The 17,829-nt window shown below is 37.2% G+C and overlaps 1 protein-coding gene across 1 annotated transcript in view; it reads left to right on the top strand.

Moving 5' to 3' along the window:
* Window positions 1-17,829, top strand: part of LOC149082982 (uncharacterized) — a 317,105-nt gene that overhangs the window by 293,279 nt on the left and 5,997 nt on the right. The window contains exons 7-12 of the mRNA XM_089236028.1: window positions 6,244-6,388; window positions 7,884-8,137; window positions 10,090-10,259; window positions 11,875-12,045; window positions 13,509-13,639; window positions 15,137-15,798. Of these exons, the coding sequence (XP_089092154.1) occupies window positions 6,244-6,388; window positions 7,884-8,137; window positions 10,090-10,259; window positions 11,875-12,045; window positions 13,509-13,639; window positions 15,137-15,798 (1,533 nt within the window). The remainder of the gene's footprint in view (window positions 1-6,243; window positions 6,389-7,883; window positions 8,138-10,089; window positions 10,260-11,874; window positions 12,046-13,508; window positions 13,640-15,136; window positions 15,799-17,829) is intronic.

A 17,829-nucleotide genomic window follows, 5' to 3' on the forward strand; every position in this document is an offset into this window, starting at 1 on the left:
TTTCTTTTCCTCTAACTTCGAATTATCCAGGGGTACAACAAAAAATGGCGACTTGACCGCAGCAAAAAATGCTACCGCAGGGAGTCCCCATCGAGGGGTTAGCGCACCAACCTCTCGATGAGTATGAAAAACAAGCCTGCCGTTCGGAATCGGCAATAAATTGTAGGTCCCGGTCTAATTAGTCCTCGTGTGCAGAAAATGACCGTGGTGCGACAAAAATGATCAAAATGATCGAATTATCCAAAAAGTTCGAATTAAAAAATTTTAACATTAGATAGGAAACTCTCTCAAGGGGAGTTCGTGAAAGTTCGAATTTTCCAAAATTTGAATTAACCAAGTTCTACAGTACATTCATTATTTTTCTCACTTGCGTAAAGTATTCGAAATGGTATCTTATTCCTAGTTAAGCTATGTAAAGGGTGTCCGGGCTAAACATATTCATCAAAGTAATGGCTTATACTGAGAAAACACCACGCGTACTAAGTTATGAGAATGATCAAATGTTGATAGGAGATATCTTAGTTTGTTTTTTTTAATCCAAGTTTTCTGCCAAAGTCGCGCATTCACACCATCCACATTTTTTGTGAGACGCTTTCCACAGGAGTTGCGCTGCTGAATGCGAGCCTGTCTCCCATTTAAAAAGTCTCTCCGCAGAGAGCGGACAGGCCCTCATCACGATACTTGCATAAGGGTACGAACAAAGTGCACGCTGGTTTCCGATCCTGAAAGTTGGCGCCGCTACGGATTGGTTAAAAAAAAACTGGAATTCGGGTTTTTAACAAATCAGCAACAGCGCCGACTCGCAGGATCCAAAACCAGCGTGAACCATGTTCGTGCCGAGACAATGAAATTCTAACAAGCGTTCGCTCCAAAATCTCGCTACCTTTTCATAGTCGTGTCCGATTTTTCTACCTTTGCATGGCTAAGTTTCGAAACCAAAATAAACCTACTGTAATAAATTTCTTCAGTTTGTCTTAACTTGTTTTAGCAGGACGTGTAAATATGTGAAATTACATGATGCGAATTACACAAGATGTACCAAAATTAGCAGGCCCATTTGAAGTGTGAATAAAAGAACGGGAAGAGAGCGATGGAAATATGCACTGTTTTTTGTTACACACACACTTCCGGCATAATTCGTTAGGTAGTAAATTGCCCATAGCGATAGACAGGAGTTTTGTTCGGTTTGAAAGAAAGATTAAATAGTAAAAGTTGTGCTGATTGCCAGCGTGAGAATGTGGTTTTCCAAATTTGAAATGCGAACCGAAAAGAGCGAAAAATAAACTCCTATGCTGCATACTTCTGAATTCTGAAAGCAGGTGACAGCATTTCTGGAGCACGTAACAGGCATTCCTCAGAAACAAACTTGACGGTGCATTGTGCATTTTAGTCTTGCTGAATTTATCAGTGACGCGTGTCAAACGGCATGTACGAACGTGAAATGTCAACCCCTGCCCCACCACATGACTCGAAACAGCGTCTGCGGCAGTTGGTTTGATAGCACGTAAAATGCTATTAAATACTTGAAGAGTGATCGAATACCATTTGAACATCTGCAAAACCACTAATGGTGCTCACATCGAAATTTACCGACCTACAAATAATCACTAGGAAATAATCTTTTTAATGCAATTCAAATTTATAAGTGATCATACGTGGTTCTCTTACTATACGCCGTTACTTTTTTGATAATTTTAGCCCGGACATTTTTTCCCATGGTTTTGATTTTTCTTGAAATATGGGAACTTTCCTACCATCTTGCTTATATTTGACGTCCATATTTTAATATACAGTTTTCTTAACAACTACCGTAGCGTATTGAGCAATTCACCTGACCGGAAACTTCAAAAGTATATTGAGATGCCAAATGCGAGGCCTCTCCTACGATTTGAAACAACGTCTCCAGCAGTTCATTTTATAACGCATCAAATGCTATTAAATTCTTGTCGAGACATCGAGTATCGTTTGAACATCTGCAGAGCCATTGAGGGTGCTCAACTGCAAATAATCTTGAAAAATCGTCCTCTTCAATGCACTTTGAAGTTATAAGTAATCGTGTGGTTCTCTAAGTCGTTACTTCTGGATATTATAACACCATATATACTTTGTCTTTATCAAATATCAATGAAGTTTGGGATCGTATAAAAGAACCTGAGATTATTCACAATCGGAAGAAGAATCAAAGGGAAACCAAACTGTTCATGAAATCGGATTTTTCTTTGGAGAAAAGTGGTTTAATTCGCAGTTAACTATTCTCTCGGGTAATTTTTCAAGTCACGTCAAGCTTGCATCAGCGTCATTTTTAACCGTTACTGACGCTAGATTAATCTCGCAAAGTGCTGTATGCTCCATTGGAAAACATTCAGAGCTCTTTTAAGGGGACCATTTCCAGTTATTGCAGTAGAAAAAGAACGTTATATCTGAGAAAGTCTCTCTCTGTCTCTCCTTTCACGTATCTTTTCTCTCTCTTTTCGTGGACCGCACATTTACTTTTTCGTCTTGGGTCTTACATCGATTTTTTTTTTCCCATGGACTCCTCTCCACCAATTTTCGTCGGCTGGCTCATCGAATATCGATATCCGTGAATGAAATGCCGTGAAAGTGTTTCTTTCTGTGCTTATTGTTCGTCGGTACGTCTTCCTATGCTCAAAATGTAAATGTTTGTTAAGAGTTTCCTCGTCCATTTTTCCCTGTGTTTAATTAACGAAACTAATGAATGCTGCTCATTTCCTCGGTTTTAGTTTAACGAGGTAAAAATTACGTGAGGTCTAGAGTGTTTAAATTTCTTGTTGTTTTTGGAAAGACGGGGTGAAGTTGTATATTGAGTCTGATCCGTGAATTAAATTTTAGATAATTGCTATATTTTATGGTACGAGTTCTCTTTACATTTAAAAGGAAATTATTTATTGATTTGGGGAAAAATTAACAGATTTATCTGAATATGAATTATATTATTTCTGTTGAATTCGATAATAGCCTCTCTAACGAATTTTTGTTGAAGAAAAGAAACTTTAATAGGCTGGCCATATTTCCTCGTCCAAAATACGGTAAATTGCCAATTATTGCTAAAGTTAATAAGCATAGTCGCCAATCACAGCTAAAATTAACGAATCGATGAAAATAATAGAGTGCTAATGTAAATTGCATTGGATTCAAGTGAATTCAACGGAATGAAACCATTTAAATACGACAAATACGTGGAATGAATATTAATATTTACAATCATAATTATCATAATGTAATTTTTAAGTTGGTAAAATTCAATTTTAATTCTTGGTTTCAATAAACCATAAAAATTCAAGTGGCTTCAAAGAAATATGGGGAAAAAGGAAACATTTTTATAAAATCGTCGTGATGGCCAAAATTACGTAAAAATACTAGAATGTTCCGGAAGATACGAGACGTATGGTCACCCAAAGCTTTAATATCACGAATTTGTTATTTTTCTCTGCTGTGTGTGTAGTATTGGGATATATGCTTTTTCGTAGATTTTAATTGAAGAAACCATTTCTGCTCTTGAATATATTTCTGCGTGGATATAGCTTCAGCTAAAAATTATTTGGCTTTGAAACCTTTAGGTAATTGACTTTAGCAAATGACTGTTTTCTTTTTCTAAAATACCAAAAAATTTTCTGTTGAAAAATATAAAAATGAGAGAAAGTGGAAGTGTTTCGTTCCTCTCTTTACTGACATGGTTGTCATGAGAGTTTTGTATACGTGCTGTGCTCTTCTTAAAGGTTCTCGTGTCAGCACATCCTAAAATTAACTTAAAAAACCGGAAAGATAAATATAGCTATAACGACTGAGTGGAAATAAAAAAAGTTGAAGAAAAAACAAATTTTTTAGTAAAAAAAAAAAGCTCTTTAAGAGAGATGAAGCGTTGGTCGTCATGAAACTGTATTCAGCTTAGACACAAGTTAAATGAGACTTTGATTCTTGTGTTCTGTACTGTATACCGGGTGTCCGCGCTAAAGTTATCCAAAAGTTACGGAAAGACCACACATGATTATTCATGATGAATCAAATTGCCTTCTTCAATGCAATTTAAATTTATTTGCAGGTTAATAAAGTTCAATGTCGGCAGTTAAACAAGCACAACTCCGGTTCTATCGCCATGGGAAATTTCCTACCGAATCATTTGTCTCGGAAGGGTGTGCGCTTATGTACCTAACAGTGTGAATGCATGTTCTAGTGTTGTGCGTGAGTGTCGCATATTAGTGCCGCCATCTACTTTTTAAACTATGAGTGAACTGTGATGATTGAATATCTGTACCGCTGTAGGTCCGTTGTTACACTCTGTGTCCTATACGTTAGAAGTTCCCAAGGAATATTAACGTGGAGGCGTGTCCGGTTTTCATGTCACTCTCTGGTGACGAGACTTTTTAACGGAGAAATAGGTTCGCATTTATGCCTTGAAGTTGGGAATCGCAGAAAACCAACTTCAGCCAACCACCACTGCTTCGCTGGTTGACAACATTTCCAGAAATGTTGTCATGTGTCTTCCGAATTCTTAAGCTAACAACTCGGCGGTCTATTTGTTGCTGTATCACCTACAGTTGAACCCCGATTTAACGTCAGCATTTATCTCTCAGAATTTTGGCGAGTTTATCCTTATATCAAATCATGGTACGTGTAATCCCTGGAAGTAGATTTGCTCACTGAAAATTCCTGGCGATTAGGGGTTGGCGCGGCGGGTGACTTTTTTTTTTAAATGGAAGATTGGCTCGCATTTGCAAAATGAAGTTGGAAAACTACAGAAAACCAACTTCAGAAGTCCACGGCGTCCCCATGCTGGCAGTAAGCGAAACTGTGGCAAAAAGCGTCTCAAAGAAGCTGTCGACCTTAATAAAAAAAAAATCTTGGGTAATAAACCTGGAGTAAGCAACTATTCCACTTTCATAATTTAGCGTGCTTGGTTTTTTCAATAAAAGCAATTACTTTTGGATATATTTGGTCCGGACACCCTTCTACTACTGAGCAACATATGCACCTCGTCCACATTCCTCTACGAAATTTCTAACGAATAGGTACATGTTGTGAACCTAACGTGAAGTTTTTTACTGTGTAATGCTTGTTATGTGTAGTGCTGCCATCTGCGATGATTTTTTCTAACTATCAATGATCGAATAATATTACCGTTGTTGTAGGTTTGTTGCTGTCTGTGTGGCGAGACTTTCCAAAGAGAAGATCGGCTCGCATTCGCACCATGAAGTTGGTAACCACAGAAAATCAACTTTAGCCGACCATCACTGTGGCAACACCTTTTAAAGCAGAGCTTTAGAAGGTGTTGACTGTTACGGCGGTGGGGTTCGAATCCGGGTCTTAATGGGTCTTCATTTTCTAACAACTCTTCAGTATCCAGTTGTCTGGATTTTTTTCCTGCAAATATTCATTATCAACAAGAGTATTTATTATAAACATCAATAATAATATAAAAAAAAAACGTCCCTAATATTAAAACAACGGAAAATTCTCTCTTCCAACACAAAGCTTCTGAGCCCGTTACCCAGGTGTTGTTTTCTCCTTTATACTTTACGTGTCTGGGAATTTTCTTATTGCCTGTGCATTCTTCCAATATGTCTGAATATTTTGGATGCTTTCGATCGATTATTTATAGGAAGATCTTCGGCATAATGCTTTTTCGTAGATGTATCGACGGGAAATACTAGACTTCTTTTCTTCTTTTTTTCATCTTGTGCATTCGATTTCTCTTCCAACCACAGAATTGATCGTTTTTTATTCGAAGATGGACATGTCTCTTTTTATTTTTCTTACGTATTGTTTGGATAGAGACTGGTATTGAGCGAACGTGGCACTTCCATTAATCTGGGCAGTTGGAAACAACTAGGTATCTATTAGTCAATGTTGACCAGGCTTTTAGAATTTTGCAGAAACAGCACTTCTTTGTATTATTTTTAGGGAATTCGATATATCGCTTTTTTTTCCCAGAAAAAACAAGTATTTTAGGTGTATAATAAGAATTGAAAGGAAAACTTATTTTCATTTTCTTCGGGCTTAATTGTTAGTAGTTTCTGGACTTTTATTCTGTGGAAGAATCTGCTTGTTTTTACTGAAATCAAAGATTTCTTTATAAAAAAATTTGTTTCTTTACACTAATATGTTATCTATTCATTGAAAATCTTTTGTGTAATTTGTATATTATGAATTGGGTGGAAATTTTTCCGACGCTAATGTATGTTTTGTTGTATATGAATAACAATTCTCTTTTTTCTTTCGTTACAGTGTTCCGCAAAGGACAATGTGAAACAGGATATTACAGATTCCTGGCTAAATATGGTGGTCACGTGTGGCTGCTAACTCAAGCGACTGTCATATATGACAACAGCACTAAACCGGAATCCATTATCTGCTTGAACTATGTACTGAGGTATGCACATTTTTTTCAAATATTAGTAACATTTCCCCCAAATTAATTATGTTATTTTTTGTGTAGTCATCCACCTCTCAGTATTTTACTTGACTACAGTGTTATCTTAACGCATCTGCCCGGTTGCACCAAGTATATACTACTATGGACTATTTAACCCCGTTCATGCTCCTCATAAATATTCCTCTAGGTCAGTGGTGGTTCTTAAACTTTTGGTCTTGCACAGCTCCCTTGACCCAGTGAACACGTATTCCCAGAATGGTCTAACAAAGAGCCACTTCAAAGCCCGAAGACATGCACCAATATCGCCAAACGCCCCTGACAATGGTTGGCGACACCCCCTAGAAGCTGGGGCGCACACTTTAAGAACCACTGTTCTAGGTAATTTCTAACGAATTGGTGCGTGCCGTAACGTGGTGTGTGCATGCATGTGTCAGAGCAAATTTCGCTTTGTACTGGTGCTACCGTCCGCCATAGACTTGGAAGTCTGGGGCGGAGCACGGTCATTATTGCTGGGGGGGGGGGGGGGCACGATGATGTCAATTCATCTATACATATATGCATTAGATCAGTCGACTTCACCTTTGATGCTGGGGTACGCCCCCCGTACCTCCGCCTTCCATATTTGAAGTTAAATGGCAGATACCTGAATCTTTGTTATGTAAGTATAGTGTTGAAGGTCTGTCCAGTCTCTGCGGAAAGAATCTTACTAATGAAACACCGGCTCGCATTCGTGCCACGAAGTTGGAAAACAGCTCGCAAAAAAACTAGTGCCAGCCGACCAAACTGTGAGGTTTTTTAGTATGATTTGTGAGAGTAAGTACCGGTACGTAAATTGATAAGCAGGTACTTCCAGTTGGGTAGGGAAGGGACCCAGAACATCACTTTTCTCGGGGAGTCCATAGTGTTGTTTCGCTGACCCTGCTTCATAACTGTTTTTCAAGATATATTCGTCAAAATATTTATTCTTTACCTTTTTACTTGGCTGTACCTCCAGAGGAATTCAATTCACATTTTTCCCATATGCATAAAACCGATTATTTTCTTCATTGAATATTTCCCGTTGTGTACCCCTGAGATTGCTTCCTTGCAAGGTGGTAGCAAGAGGAGAGAACTAGGGGTTTTGGTTTCTCCACTCAAAAACGGGAGAAAAGGACATGGAGTAAGATGGCTAAATTTATTTTACCACATTGATCCCCCCCCCCATCCTTTAATACCAGTTGTTCCCCTCCGAAAGAAATTTCTGGCCTCTGCCCTGCTTTTTTACGCCCATATTGTAGGGCAATATTCGTTAAGATTTCTTGTATCGTCTCATAAGATTTTGATCATTGAAGCTGCATGTGAATTTATGTATCATATTTTTGTGGGTAAAACATTAGTTTCTAATGTTTATTGGAATTACTTTAAAATATATATCACGTCATGATTCTGGACAGTATTGTACAATTGATCTGCATAATCTTTTTTTTTACAAGTGCAATGTGTTGTTTTGCAGCAAAACAGAAAATGAAGGTCAGATAGTGTCATCGGAACAAGTGCTAGCTACAGCAGAAAACAAAAAGGGAAGCGAAGAGAGAGGAGAAAAAGAGAAACCAATTTCACAAAATTCGAGAAAAAGAGGAGGGAGAAGATCGTCATCACCATCTGCAAAAGTGGCCAAGCCGATTGTCATTTTGTCCAGCACAAAATTCTTATTTGCACCTAAACAGGAAGTGATGAATAAGAACTACTTAAATTTTCCTGATGCAGGTATATAGATACGTTTTCTTTCATTTTTCATGTGGTTTTTCTCTTGTCTATGATGCTCATCTTGTACATGTACTCATTAACAGTTAATGTACTGTACTTTCGAAAATTGTAAGTGGATCTCATTACCGTGAAACCTGCTCTGAACGTTCTGAATGCGTTAAGAGTTAGTACTGTACCCTAATGATGTTAATAAAGTACATCTTTCTACAGTACAAAGTGTGTACTTTATAGCTTGCAACACACTTTCGCAACAAAATCGTTCTGCACTATACAGGAGTGCAGTTAAAGGGGAGAAGGCAGATCTGGTGCCCCGGGCACTGGACTAAAGGCGAAGAATTCATTTTTTAATTGCTCTTTCTAAATTACTCGGGGTGTCAAAATGATACAAAGTATGTAGTTGGGGCCCTGGCGCTATATCTAGGAAAGTCTTCCTCCCCCCCCCCCCCCCCGAAACCGAGCACAACTTGGGTCTATCGCTATGGGCAATTCACTACCTAGTGAGTTGCGCCGGAAGTGTAAGCGTGTGTACTTAACAGTCTGAGTGCGTATCTAGTGTTGTCTGATTTTTCAGTGCTGCCTGCTATATTTCAGAAGTGAAGTATAATGACTGAATATTTGCACTGTTTGTAGGCCTGTTGCTTTCTGTGGCGGGATTTTTTAACAAATATCGGCTCGCATTTGTGCCTCGAAGTTTGGAACCACAGAAAACCAACTTCAGCCGACCACCATTTTAGCGATGGTGGGGCTCGAACCTGAGTCCGTCACTATGATCACTCTCTGACCACAGTGGCGCATACCTAGGAATATATCAACTAATGTAAATGGAATCCGAGATATGGGTGTTTCAGACCATCTCTGTTCGAAAATGAGATAAGAAACAAAAAATCTAGCTCTCGGCGGTTACGCCAACAAAATTTAGAAAAATTCAAATAGCAACGCTCTTTTTTATGCATTGCAAAGCGATGAGCCCAGTAAAAAAACATGAATGACGTTAAAGTGGTACTTTTAGCACCATAAACGCCGACGCAAGACGCAGACAAATATCTCTCTCACCAAGGGGTTGATTCACTAACTGTTCAATCGGGGACGAGATACAAATTTGCGGAATCCTCATTTTTTGTTAGGATATCATTTTTATCAAGAAGTGTACAAGATGAAAACAGACCCTTTTGATAAAATTTGCCCAATACCCTATTTATGCAAAGACTTCTACAATTTCACTTGGCAGATTAGCAGGGCCGTCATTTCAAATTTTTCCAGGGGGGCAAAGAACATGTACTCAATGTATTTATAATTTTATGAAAAAATGGTGTATATATATATATATATACTATTTTTAGTGTACTTTCAAAAGCCGGGGGGGGGGGGGCAACGGCCCCCAAATGACTGGTCTGCAGATTAGGTTTAAAAGGCATATTCACGTGTAAGCTCATTATTTGCATTTTGTGGTGTTGGAAATCAAATTTAGTGTCATTTTATTTCTCTTTAAAAAAATGTTGACTCGTCACTGTTTTGATAGGAACCAAGACAAAAGAGTTGCCATCAAATTTTATTTCTAGAAAATTCCAGATCAAAAATTGATTGATATGAGCTAATGTCGGGAGCTTTGATCTGAATATGCTCATAATAATGCAAACAATGGAATTGAAATAGAGGGGGAGAGCATTATATAATACAGTTTATAGTATTTACATACATTGCTGTGTAATAGATATGGCACAAAAAAAAAAACCAAGAATTTACTCTTGGAAATCTTCGGGTGGGTGGTTTCTGGAAAAAAAATTATTGATACAATCAATATCTTTGAAGGTGAAATGGTAGTAAATTTCTTTAATAATACTAAATAATATACATAATTAATATGGCAAATTATAAAGTTGTGATGAAAAATCTGTCTGTGGTAAACCAAATTCCAATATATTTTTATACTTTTTTTTTCCTTTTTTCGACAGATCTTCTGTTGTTTCAAGAATCGGGTAAAGAGTCAAAACTGTCACTGGACCTGGAATTTTTTGAAGAGTCTGGGAATACAAACAACGTAAATGATGATCCTTTCATTAGCTACAGAGATGACTCATTGTCACCTGGATATTGTGGCACACCAGACTCCTCAGTTCCAAGGGTAAGGCATATAATCTTTCTCTTATTTTATCAATTAGTTTATTATTATTAATCATATATGATATAGTTAGAATTGTATATGAACAACATGTGTATATCCCTTTCAGGCCCTAGTGCTACAAATGTGTGAGTTGCTTTTTCTCACTGTAGAATTTTTTTTTTTGTGGAAGTTTTGAGTCGGAAATATCTTTCTTTCAAACCAAGCACAGCTCACGTTTATCGCCATCTATTGGCAATTTACTACCTAGTGAGCGTTAGAAATATGGTGAATATAAACTTCATTTATTCAACTTATTTAATTTTTTATTAGAGGGCAGCTACTCAATCACGTAAAGTTGAACTTTCTGCAGGTTTTTTAGATTGCTACCAGGGAATAGTGCTTCCGGGAAAAGTGTGATTTATTACATAAAATTTAGGAATAAAATTCTGGAAAATGATAAATATATCCTTTATCATTTTGGCTGAAAAGAAAAATTTGAACGAAGTGAATTATTTTCTTCCCAAAAAAAAAAGTATTTAAAAAATTGGAAATTTGAAAAAAAAATTGAAAAAATAATGATTTGCTGACATTTTTTTTTAATGTTTCTTTTTTTAAATCATCAAAAATGAAAAAATTTCTGAAAATTTGAAATGCTCGGGTATGAAAGGGGTTACATACATATCTTTCATTATAAATTTATCCTCTCTTATCTCTATAAAGCACAATTTCACTCTTTTTGATTATATTCAATTCTATTTTTGACTATTGTTATTGAAATTTATTTGTTCAATTTTCAACCAGTAGTTTTGTTAGGTACTTCATGAAGAGATAGTGCCTAACCAATTTAATATACAGCACATACAGATTTTTTCCTATGTCGCTTGACCCTCTGTCTCATTTAAGAAATACAAATACAAGAAATACAAATACAACGCCACAACAGGCAAATTGCCCAACGAGGTGGCTGACTTAAGAACATCATGGATCCCCCGAGCCCCTACCTACTACTGCTACACCCCACGCGGAACCCCCCCAACGAATCGGTAAATGCGGGAATGTGCGTGTACGTGTAGTGCAACCTGACGTAAAGGCAAATAAAAAAAAAAAGTCTACTGCATAATATTTTTTTTCGCGTAAAACAGGGTTCCTAGTGACATGGAAAGTCAGAAAAATTTAAAATGTTTATGGTTCAAATATGGTAAGATTTCATAAAAGTCAGAGAAGACTTCTGTGAAGGAAAAAAAAACATTTCAAAAGAACTCGAAAAACATTTGAAAGGTTAATTTTTTTTATTATATTTCTTTCTTCTGGAGTTTTGGTCAGAGAAAGTTAAGGAAATTTTCAAATTTCGGTCAGAGAACTGATCAAGTAGAACTTGCTGGGAATCCTTCCCTATCTATAAATTTAGAATAATAATATTCTTAACAGTTTTTTATTCTGCATAATTCCATATGAAGTGCATCAATGAGAGCTTTGTACATCACAGGATATATACAATGAAAAACTTACGCACCTGAGTTTTTATAGAGCAGAAAATATTCTTTCTTTCTAATAATTAATTATCCGGTCATTACTTGAAAGCAGTAAAAAAAATTGTTTATTTATCTTACAATATTTTGATTTCTTTTCTTTTCAGAGTTCGAGTAGTGGCTCACCAGACCACTTCAGCACAACACCTAGTACACCTGATTCTGGCAGTCTGTCGGACATCCCAAATCTTGACCCAATTGATGAATTTGCCAACTTAGACTTGAAGCTGACAATGTCGCCTACAACTGTTTTAGACAAGGACTGTGATCCATATGAAGTAATATACTTCTAAATACATTTTACAACATAATCCTTTATGATTTGAATTGCTGAAATTTGAGAACCAGAATGTATTTACTTACTGTGATTTGTACATTTGTTTTGTTATTTAGTAATTTTCCTTGTTACATCAGGTAATTTACCATTGGATTTGTACCTATATTGTGATGATAACTCCATGACAAAAATATATTTCATTGTAAGGATGATGTCACTCTTCGCTATCCACACAAAGGTTTTTAACAGCTGGCTGATGCAAAGATGAATTTAAGAAAGAGAAAATTGAACTGCCTTTGCAGGGAATCGAACCCACATCCTTTCACTTGCTGAGTGAATGCACTACAAAAGCAAAGCTTTCCAATCTTTCCATAGAGCTTGTGTGCACTCACCCAGCAAGTGAGAGTACGTGGGTGTGATTCCCCATGAGGGCAGTTGAATTTTCTCTTTCCTACATTCATCTTCACATCAGCCAGCTGTTGGAAACCTTTGTATGTTTCAATGTGTCAGTCTTTTGTTTGATTCCTGAATTTTACATCTTTTTCACTGTAAAATGTGAAACAATTAGAAGAAACTTTACATGTTTGATCAACATGATATCCTCAATACAAATTTTCATGAAGTTTCTGTATATTCACTATGCAAAACATTGTGCATCTGATCTTGATCTTGCAAACAGTTTTTCCGACAAATTGCAACAATTTTAATCTTATATCCTGTTCAGGTTGGTGACACAACACAATGCCGTAAATGTTAAATAATGCTAGAGGTTTGGAAGAAACTTTTCCGAATGTTGAGAGAGCATTTAATCATCATTGACAATATCACAAATATCAAACAAACTGTTATAGAGAAATATCATTATTCTTATTGAAAAGGATAAAATCATAAGTTTGTCGAAGTATTTTATATCAAGTAAATGACTTGGGCCTTTACTTGATATAAAAGATCAAGTAATCTTTGATCTGTTACATCAAGATGACTGATTAGTCATCTGTTTAGCTTTATTGTGTATTGAAGCTGAGATATCTCAAAAATTAGATTTTGATGACATTATCAATGATTTTGCTCATATGAGTGTGAAAAAGCATGCATTTATTGTAAGATATTTCACGAAAAATTTTACATTACATTTCTCATTTAAAATTATGTTCATCCTTTTTGATGTGTTTACAAACATGTACTGTATTTGCTGACGTACCAAATCTCTGTGACTGCAGTCATTTTGGGGAGGGGGCAATTTTACTTTTGCCCAGTGCCCCATCAAATCAAAGTCGGGTCCTGCTTACAATGGATGTGAATCATTGTTTGCTGTTTTACAACACATTTAGTATTTTTATATGAAAAAAAATAATCTGTATTTTAGTAAAAACTGCAGATTTTTATATTTTAAGTGAACAATTCAATTCCTGAATAGTTTCAAGTACTTTGAAGTATTTTGAAGGAATTTTCTTTTTCAATTAGGAGATCAACTTCCAGAGTAGAGCCCCATACATTTCTATGAATATGGATGATGATTTTCCATTGATCAGTCCTTCGAATTCTGTGATGTGGGGTCCCCAAGAGCCAATTCATAAAAGAGCAGGTGGTGACAGGTAAATAAACTCCTATTCTCTGTTGTACCTTTATTTAAACAAACCACAAGGCTTACAAACATAACTTACAAATATTATATGATACAGAGAAAAACTTGACAATACAGTTTAATACAAAAATAAAAGATAACATCCATCACATATGTTGGCCAAGATGCCAATTCCAAAGCACAATATACTAGCTGTAGGTATCATAAGATGACAATGTGAATGAGAAAAAAAAATTTACACAATAGTTTACAATACATACACATGAATAGGTAAGATATAAAATATGTAAATTTTTCAGCCATACATATAAATTGGCCTATTCTTTAGAAAAGCCTTTCTATATAGGTGACAGCTGAACCACAACCAAAAAAACTTGCACTCATTTTGGATATACTCATTTCCCAATTTTTTTTTACAGTACAGAAGGTAAATGGTAGAACTTTTTTACACCCAATGTGCACATTCTTAGACAGGTTAGTCTCTGCCAACATTTTCTGGCAATACCTGTGTCAAGTTATAAATCCTCAAAATTAAGATTAATCCAAGAGTGATGTTTGGTCCTGTTTGAAAGAAAAGCTGATTTCAAGAGGGTGCGTGAAGTGCCACTTTAACCCCCTAAATGCATGGTTTTTTTTTCAAGCTAATAATTTTTTCATAGTTGCTGACATGTATAAAAAGCCGTAACAATCATTTTAAAAAATATATTTGAAATTATACTGCCTATAAAGAGGAACTTAAATAGGACATACAGAGCCTAAAAAAATTTAATATAAAATAAATGCATTGAAGTAATATTACCTTTTAAATATATAACGACTTTCTTTGTGATTCAAACTATAGTAAGAAAAAAAATTGGGTTATACAAACTTCAAGGAAAAAATGAAAAAATGCTAACAAAACATTGTAACAAGTTAGTGAAATCACATCCACAAATGCTCTGCAACAAACAAAAAGAGGAGGAGTTGTTAATTAGGACATCTATCAGTGAATTAAAAATATAACATTCAAAGAATATGACCTCACCTTATTTGCAAAGGCAATTATAAATTTTTATTTTCAAACTGGCTTCAGTAATGATTGTTTAAAGGACCCTTTACACATATGCTGAACTATGCATTTAAAGGCTAAACTAGTAAATTTCTTGACTTTTTATTTTATGATTATCTGGCTTATTACTTACCAAATATAAAAATTATTTTATAATTATTGCTTATTTCAAACTAACAATTTATAGTAAGGAAGATCATTGAATTATAAATTCTACCTTGTTTGATAGTCCAACAACTCCTGTAATAACTTATGTTGGTGGAATGCTAGATGCATTGCAAGAACTGTTTTTACTGTGTCAAAACATTTTCATACTTTTATTTTTTCGCTGGGTTACGGAATCATTCAGATTTATTACAATGGAGTTTGATTACTCTAAACTTTTTTACTTGTTTTATTTATTTTATTTTTTTATTTTTTTTTTTTGGCTATAATATTTTAATTTTTTTCGATATTTAGCATCACTGTTGTGCCTGTTGAGCAGCAGTCAAAAAGTCCAAAATCCAAGCAAGTTAGTGATTCTTCTACGGCCAAATCCAGTTTGGCAGCGCTCCTTCAGTCAGATCTTAAAAAGCATCTCTCTGGAAAGCCAGATAGAACGAAAGCCAGTTCATCTGTTGCCCACAGAGATGTGCCCTCACACAAGAAATGGCACAGTTCAGCTGCTTCAGATGGAAACAACAGGAACAATGTATTGACAGCTAAAGTGTCAAACAATGCCAGTTTCCATAAGCAGTCATCTCTCTACAACGGAAACAGTAGCACTGGACATATTGTGATGCTGGATACACTACCTTCCAGGAAACAGCTTCCATCCAGCAAGTCCTCGGGCTACCAGCACCGTAAGAGCGGACACAATTTGAACACAGCGTTCTTGAGCAATCATTCCCAAGCTCCTCCTCCTCTTGGTTCCCACACCGCCACTGTGAAGGTCAACGACAGGCTTATTAAAGTACAGGTCTCGGTTTCTGAACTCCCTGCCACAACCATGGAGCAGCAGAGAAGCCCTTCCTCCTCACCTGTGGAGCCTGTGCCACCAAAACGGTTGAGCCCATCTTTACCAGGTCCTACAGAAAGTCCTAAGCGAATGAAAGTTGATAATCACAGTGTTGTATGTCAAGGTAAGGATTTCATTGTATATTTGCAATGATTTATGGATTTGTAGTTACGTTTTCATTCATATTCGAGTGGTATTAAAAGTTGCGTCATCTTTTCTCAAAGTCTATTGAAGAACATGCTGTACCTTTCGGGGGGGGGGGAATTCTACTTATAAGCTCTTTCTGTTCATTTTTTAATTTTTAACATAGGATAATGAAATTACTATAATTTCCAGTGAATAAAAGCTGCACCCAAAAATATGTCTTTAGAAAAAAAAAGATTTTGGTCGAAACATCACAGCTTTGAATAATCTGTATATACACTGCTTTCCACCGTAAATGCAACACCCTGAAGGAAGCATGCAAATAATATGAAATTTACAACGTGCATTAGCGGAGGTGAGATATGCAAATGATTAGAATTTCAGCGCAGACGCACATCACGCGCGCCTGTGGCGCCACTTCAAAGCGCTATTTAAGGCTTGGAGATTTCGACGATTTGAAGTACGGCAATTGTGTTTTTCTTGTGGTTTTTCCAAAAAAACGATCAATTATGCCTCGTAGAAAACAGCGATCATCTTTTGATCAAGTATCCGAGTTCGACAGAGGAAGGATAGTGGCCTACCGAGATTGTGGATTATCTTTCAGGGAAATCGGTAGTCGTGTTGGACGAAACCAAACAACTGTAATGCGGATATGTGATCGTTGGATGCAGGAGGGTACGACGGACCGACGTGTTCGATCGCATCCACCTCAGTGCACCACTTCACGTGATGACAGGCGTATTGTGCGTATGGCAGTGACGGATCGCTCAGCCACATCACGAACCATAGCACAGCACATTCAGTCTATACCGCATCATCCAGTGTCTGCGCGTACCATTCGACGCCGTTTACAGCAGAGTGGTCTATCCGCAAGACGTCCATTGCTTCGTCTACCCTTGACGCAGAACCACAGACGTCTCCGTCACCAATGGTGCGATGAAAGAAGGATGTGGACGGCACAATGGAATGAAATTGTCTTTACTGACGAGTCACGCTTCTGTCTGCAACACCACGATGGTCGGATTCGAGTCTGGAGACACCGTGGAGAGAGGATGCTGAACAGCTGCGTTATGCACCGCCACACTGGTCCTGCACCGGGTATAATGGTATGGGGCGGTATTGGATATTACTCTCGCACTCCTCTAGTACGCATTGCCGGTACTTTGAAAAGCCAGCGCTACATCTCCGAGGTGTTGGAGCCAGTTGTCCTTCCTTACCTTCAGGGCTTGCCCACAGCCATATTTCAACAGGATAATGCGCGACCACACGTGGCACGCATTGTCCAAAGGTTCTTCGTCAATCGCCAGATTGAATTGCTTCCCTGGCCAGCTCGCTCTCCGGATCTTTCGCCGATAGAAAACATGTGGTCCATGGTTGCTCAACGATTGACCCAGATTACATCCCCAGCTGCCACACCAGATCAACTTTGGCAACGCGTGGAAGCTGCTTGGTCTGCTGTACCCCAAGAACACATCCAAAGTCTCTTTGAATCAATGCCGAGGCGTGTGGCAGCGGTGATCTTCAACAATGGCGGCTACTCTGGCTACTGTTTTAGGCAGGAACCACACTTCACGGAAGTCTATAAATTTAATCATTTGATGCTTGGTCAACATGTTATCTACAAAATAAATATTGTTGCGATATCTCTTGTCTTTCTTGGTGTTGCAATTTGGGTGGCCAGCAGTGTATTTTGTAAGCAAAGATAAGTGATTTGTACTATTAAGGCTGTTACCCTGATATTCCCCTCACTTCGTCGCAATATTCTTTTGTTAGGTTGTCCATGAGTGTGCATTCAAACTCCCTCTTCAAAATATGTATCTCATTGGCAAAGTAGAGTCAGTGCAGTCTTAACAAAATCATAGGCCTCAGGCAAAGTGATTTTTCTGCCCCCCCCCCCACCTGGCTGGAAATACTTGCTACCCAATTTGCATATTCACTGTCATAAATTTGTCCAGATCTCATTTTCATGAAGCTTTTTTGCACTTGAAGCCTCTGGGCTCTGTGCCTGGCT

The sequence above is a fragment of the Pholcus phalangioides genome, unplaced genomic scaffold (genome assembly GCF_987345545.1).
Source record: "Pholcus phalangioides strain wild (caught in Gottingen) unplaced genomic scaffold, Ppha-v1.0 ptg000009l_1, whole genome shotgun sequence".
In the NCBI taxonomy this organism is placed as follows: Eukaryota; Metazoa; Arthropoda; class Arachnida; order Araneae; family Pholcidae; genus Pholcus; species Pholcus phalangioides.